We start from the raw sequence: 4,621 nt of genomic DNA on the forward strand, positions 1-4,621 counted from the left end.
TTCACTTTCTATAATTCAGAGAACTTCTTTGCAAAAATTATAATCATATGTTTCTTTTTTTCCCACATATCATCACAATAAATCTTAAAATTGTTTAATTAAAAGATTTTGTTTGTAACACTGACAAATATTTCCATAAGTTTTCGTATAAAATAAAATATTAGGCTAATGCATAGATTTGAAAAATATTTTTTTTTATATATGTATATATAAGTATAATATTATTACTCTCTCTTTCGCTCGCTCTCGCTCTATATATATATATGTATATATATAGAGAGAAAGAGAGAGAGAGCGATATATATATATATACTCTGTGTATATACATATATATATATATGTATATGTATGTATATATAATATATAATTCCTTATATAACAGCCAGAGTTTTTATAGCGTCTAAATGTATACGCGGTCACGATAACTTCGAGAGATCACCATCTTTAAATATTTTTTTTCGCATAATATTTTTTTTCTCATGAGTTTTTATATCTCTTTCAAACATTACATCTCTCGTTCATTTCATTATCATTTTTCTTCATTAGATATTATTTTAATGTAAGTATAACATAGGCAACTTACTGTAACTGCACAATTTCCGTAATTCTCACATATGTGGCAAATACAGACTATATTTGAACTTTTAAAAGTGCATTGAGACTAATTGTCTTTTTGTCTTAAAACAAATCTCTATGATGCGTGCATGTTACTTATGACACAGAACTTATGGCGTTGTGAGGCGGACCCATTTGCGTTAACACTTTGTCCAGCCATTGCAAAGGTCCGTGCAAATGTGCTTCGATCCAACAGGGAGTTGAAGTAACATCCTGCCTATGATACTCTGCACCCCATCCCTTCACGAAAGACATTCTAGCAACAAAAATAGTAAATGTAGTTACACATTACTAAAATTTTTTATAATAATAAAAATATCGTAAATTAAATTACCTAATCGTACACATCTTTGTTAATTCATAGACAGCTTCAAAACCATGATTTACACTTTGCGATAAAAGCTGGGCAAATTCTTGATTGTTAAATATCTTCAATGAACATCCCGGTGGTATTTTACAAACTGTGCTAGGATGAAAACCATGATGATGATTACAATTCCTAGACTGTACAAATATCGCAGAATCTGAGAGGCATTCGGCATAAACTTCTCCGCCAACGTAATACAGATGCACTCCTTTGCCTATGTGCCGCCTTGTATTCTCTATCGTAGAATTTCGATTTACATTAGACAGTTGTCCGAGGCAGAAGCGATCGGAGTTGTTGCTCGGATTTGTAAAGCCGTCAATAATCACAGAGTGCGAATGACAGTGAAATACCTCACCCACTCGACAATTTAGCTCGTAATAAGCGATTGAGGCCCAGTAAGGTGGTTCTTGGTAACACACAGGTGTAGCTGATTCAATTGACGTGCTTGTGTCCATCGGAACTGAGTCCGAGGACGTGGTTTGCCCGGTTTGAGAGCCATCTTCAGGAGGAGAATATGCTGGCGGTGGTGTTTCCGGTAATCCATTGGTACCGTATGGACTCTGAGGATTTGGCAAAGTTGTGCTACCTGGACTCGGCACGGAACCGACAGAGGACATAGGTGACGTTGGATTAACGCCACTCGTAGAACCGGCGTTAAAACCGCTAGATGTATAGGACACGTTGTGCGGCATGCTTGGGTCGGCCAATTGCTGGAATGGCAATAGAGAATGGCCGGGAGCATATTCCGAGTGTCTAGGAACCAACACTGGTGGCAGTACCGGGCTCTCCACCCTTTTGTAATGATAAGGATTGATGCAGACTTCTTTCTGCTTGGCAGAAAACGGAAATTGACATAAATCCAGCGGTTTCAATTCGTGATGTGACTGGAGATCTGGCCAGCGCCAGACTCTACAGTATATCACATGCGGCAAGCCTTTGCGATGCGAAACCTGCAATCTGCCGTCTAAGCTTCTAGGAATCGTCACACATTTACTTGGCGTTCCAGGGCAGCTCAGTGCTCGTTCCAGTTCTTCGATGGCGCCTTTGCGCTTCTTCAATTTCTTCACTAACGAATCCACTGCTTTCTCAGCCCATTTCTCCTCCTCATCGCCTTGTTTCCAGCCGAGCAATTTTTTCACAGCGGGACTGGTGAATGAAAACAAGCTATTTAATGAAGACATAGGTCCAGAACTCGAAGCTCCTTCTTCGTCATCCATATTTGAAAGGTGATGTATCAATTAGGTGTAGTGGATATGCATAATATCCTTGTCTACATCTATAAAAAATGGTCAGCAATCTGAAATCACACAGAGGTAATACTTCTACCAATTTCCTCCGATTCATAATATCTGAAATAAAATCTGAGATAAAATCTGAGATAAAATCTGAAAAATAGAATAATTCTATCTTGAATTATAGTTGATTTTAGCTATAAATTAATTTATTCTTTCTCTTAAATTAAAAAAAAAAAGAACTTAAATATGCAAATTTTTTAAAAGATCAACAAACTTCAATTTTTTAAATTACAAAATAAGTAAATAAGTTGTCAAAAAAATTACATTCAATAAAAAGAAATATTCATAAATGTAATGAAATTATAATTCGTCTGCTATCCTGTTTATATTGTAAATCTAAATTCCATCTTAACTATCGATTAAATTTGTCTTCCGAAAAAAAATACTGGACAAAGCGCGAATTCATCGGTCTCCAATCCGAATTTTTGCGATGCTATTTTTACAGGAATGTGAGTTTTGACATGTCTCCTCCCACTACTACATCAATTCAATGACAAAGAACGAAATTCCATAAATATTATAATTCTTTTTCAAACATCAGTCTATTTGGCATAAATTATGAACTACAACTACAGAAATGTCGTTAATTCAGTTGAATATCAATAATTCATCAATTTTGAGGAAACATACACTCGAAATTCAGAAATATGCTCCGTTTCCCGCTTTCGTTACACTTATTTAATAAAACGTCGTGCGTCAGTGAATTCACGTTTTGCGGGTGTGGATGACGCGTTTTCAAACGAGTGCGAACGTCGAACACATCATCGCGGCGAGACGAGGGGAAAAAAAAGGAGAGAAGAACCTGACGCGCCGGAAGCGCGCGCCGAGACTACACCCTTCCCCGAATCGGCGTGCGGGAGCATCGCGCTCGCCGATAAGACCGGAGCACAGACCTTTGCGTAACGTACAATGCACAAACTATAAGACAACTTACGATTGAGTTCAGTAGAAAAAGCAGTTCTACAATTGTTGCAAAGTTGTAAGATTCTTCAGGTCTGTTCGCGTTGTTTGCACTTTTTACACTCATTATCACTTTCTTACTCTTCAACGCTAGAATGTTTATCTCATTTTTAATTTGAGAGACTTCAAGCAGGACAAACAGATCTTTTAAAAGGATTGACTACTGTCCTTAGTTCTTTGCCAGATTTAAATATAAAACCGATTATATGAAAGACTCTTACAACAGTTGTAAAGATGCATCTTTTCCTGAACGCAGCTAATTAATGAGAGTCTTGCCCTTTCGTGAAACGAAGAATTGTTCGATTAATTCTCTTATACCTTACGAAAAGTTCCAATGCTCCAACGATACGCGCCTCCGCCCGCAATGTCTCGTTCACTTACGCGCTGCCTAGCGATTCAGCATTGTTTTTTTTACCAATGTCTCCCACTCTTGCCGCCTATCGTCCATCGACGCCACGCTCTCGCCATTACGATCTCGCGCCCAGCGCAAAAAGCGCTCGCAGGGATTATCGATTGCGCTGTTCGACTGCCGAGGTTGGCTGGCCGCAGGCGCGGGTCAACCGATGGACAATTCCGTGAAACGGCGACGACGCCGGGAGATCGATCTCGAATCAATGTCGCACCATGACGCATCGCCATCCCGCGCTGCTACGCCTACGATCCTTCACCGTTGCCATTCTGGCAACGTTCGAACTACTACTCACGACGACGACAACGATGACGACGACGAAACGTGGATTTGACCCTCCGAATTTTGACTCACAGAGGCGAACACTTTGTCTCGTTCCACGAAATGTGTAAGTGGTCTTGGAACGGTCCGATCGATTATTCGACTCTCGTCAGTTCCGCAACAGCGGAACACGAACACACACGTTCACCTCGCACGCGGCGATAATGCACGAATCGATGTTTACTTGGCGGATCACGCCAACAGCAACGGCCAAAGCGCTTTCGCTTATTGCCATTTACAACGCCGCGTACGAATGTTCGCCATGTTTGTTCAGTCGGGCCAATCGCGTTCTAAAGTCTAAAGGTGCCTTTGCATTAGCCCGGATCTACAATAACTGCGTTTGGCAGTGCAAATCTGAAGCGTCGGAGTGCTCTTTTTCTACAGTGCACGTGACGTATGCTATAATATAAGGGCACTCCGACGCCTCAGATTTGCATTACCGAACGCAGCTGATAAGTTTTTCAGCCTAAATTTCTACTCATGGGACGATGGCCATAAGAAATGGACGAATTGTGATGAATTATTCTCCTTGCATTCGACTATAAGTCTAGATCTATAATAGGTGTTTAAAGCCTTAAACCGTAAGAAATTGACCAACTACAGTCGAATACGAGGAGAATAATTGATTGTGATTCGTCCATTTCTTACGGCTTG

At 39.9% G+C, this 4,621-nt stretch overlaps 2 protein-coding genes across 2 annotated transcripts in view; both read right to left on the minus strand.

The window, feature by feature from the left end:
- Nucleotides 1-355: 355 nt before the first annotated feature.
- Nucleotides 356-4,200, minus strand: LOC108748185 (protein mothers against dpp). Its single transcript, XM_018486215.1, has 3 exons — nt 3,653-4,200; nt 950-2,279; nt 356-871 (listed from the first exon to the last, which is right to left on the minus strand). Exons 2-3 carry the CDS (start codon nt 2,197-2,199, stop codon nt 712-714), a joined length of 1,410 nt encoding a protein of 469 aa, XP_018341717.1. The 5' UTR covers nt 2,200-2,279; nt 3,653-4,200; the 3' UTR covers nt 356-711.
- Nucleotides 1,797-4,621, minus strand: part of LOC108748183 (MAP/microtubule affinity-regulating kinase 4-like) — a 296,086-nt gene continuing 293,261 nt past the window's right edge. The window contains exon 14 of the mRNA XM_018486213.1: nt 1,797-1,809. The gene's annotated coding sequence lies outside the window, so the exon portion shown is untranslated. The remainder of the gene's footprint in view (nt 1,810-4,621) is intronic.

The sequence above is a fragment of the Trachymyrmex septentrionalis genome, unplaced genomic scaffold (assembly GCF_001594115.1).
Source record: "Trachymyrmex septentrionalis isolate Tsep2-gDNA-1 unplaced genomic scaffold, Tsep1.0 scaffold213, whole genome shotgun sequence".
NCBI lineage: Eukaryota > Metazoa > Arthropoda > Insecta > Hymenoptera > Formicidae > Trachymyrmex > Trachymyrmex septentrionalis.

What these genes read in the sequence shown, in the direction of transcription:
- LOC108748185 (XM_018486215.1), bottom strand. Translation starts at nt 2,199, where the DNA reads ATGGATGACGAAGAAGGAGCTTCGAGTTCTGGACCTATGTCTTCATTA. An exon ending in ACAAAGATGTGTACGATTAG is followed by an intron (nt 872 to 949) that starts GTAATTTAATTT and finishes TTTTGTTGCTAG; the next exon opens with AATGTCTTTCGTGAAGGGAT.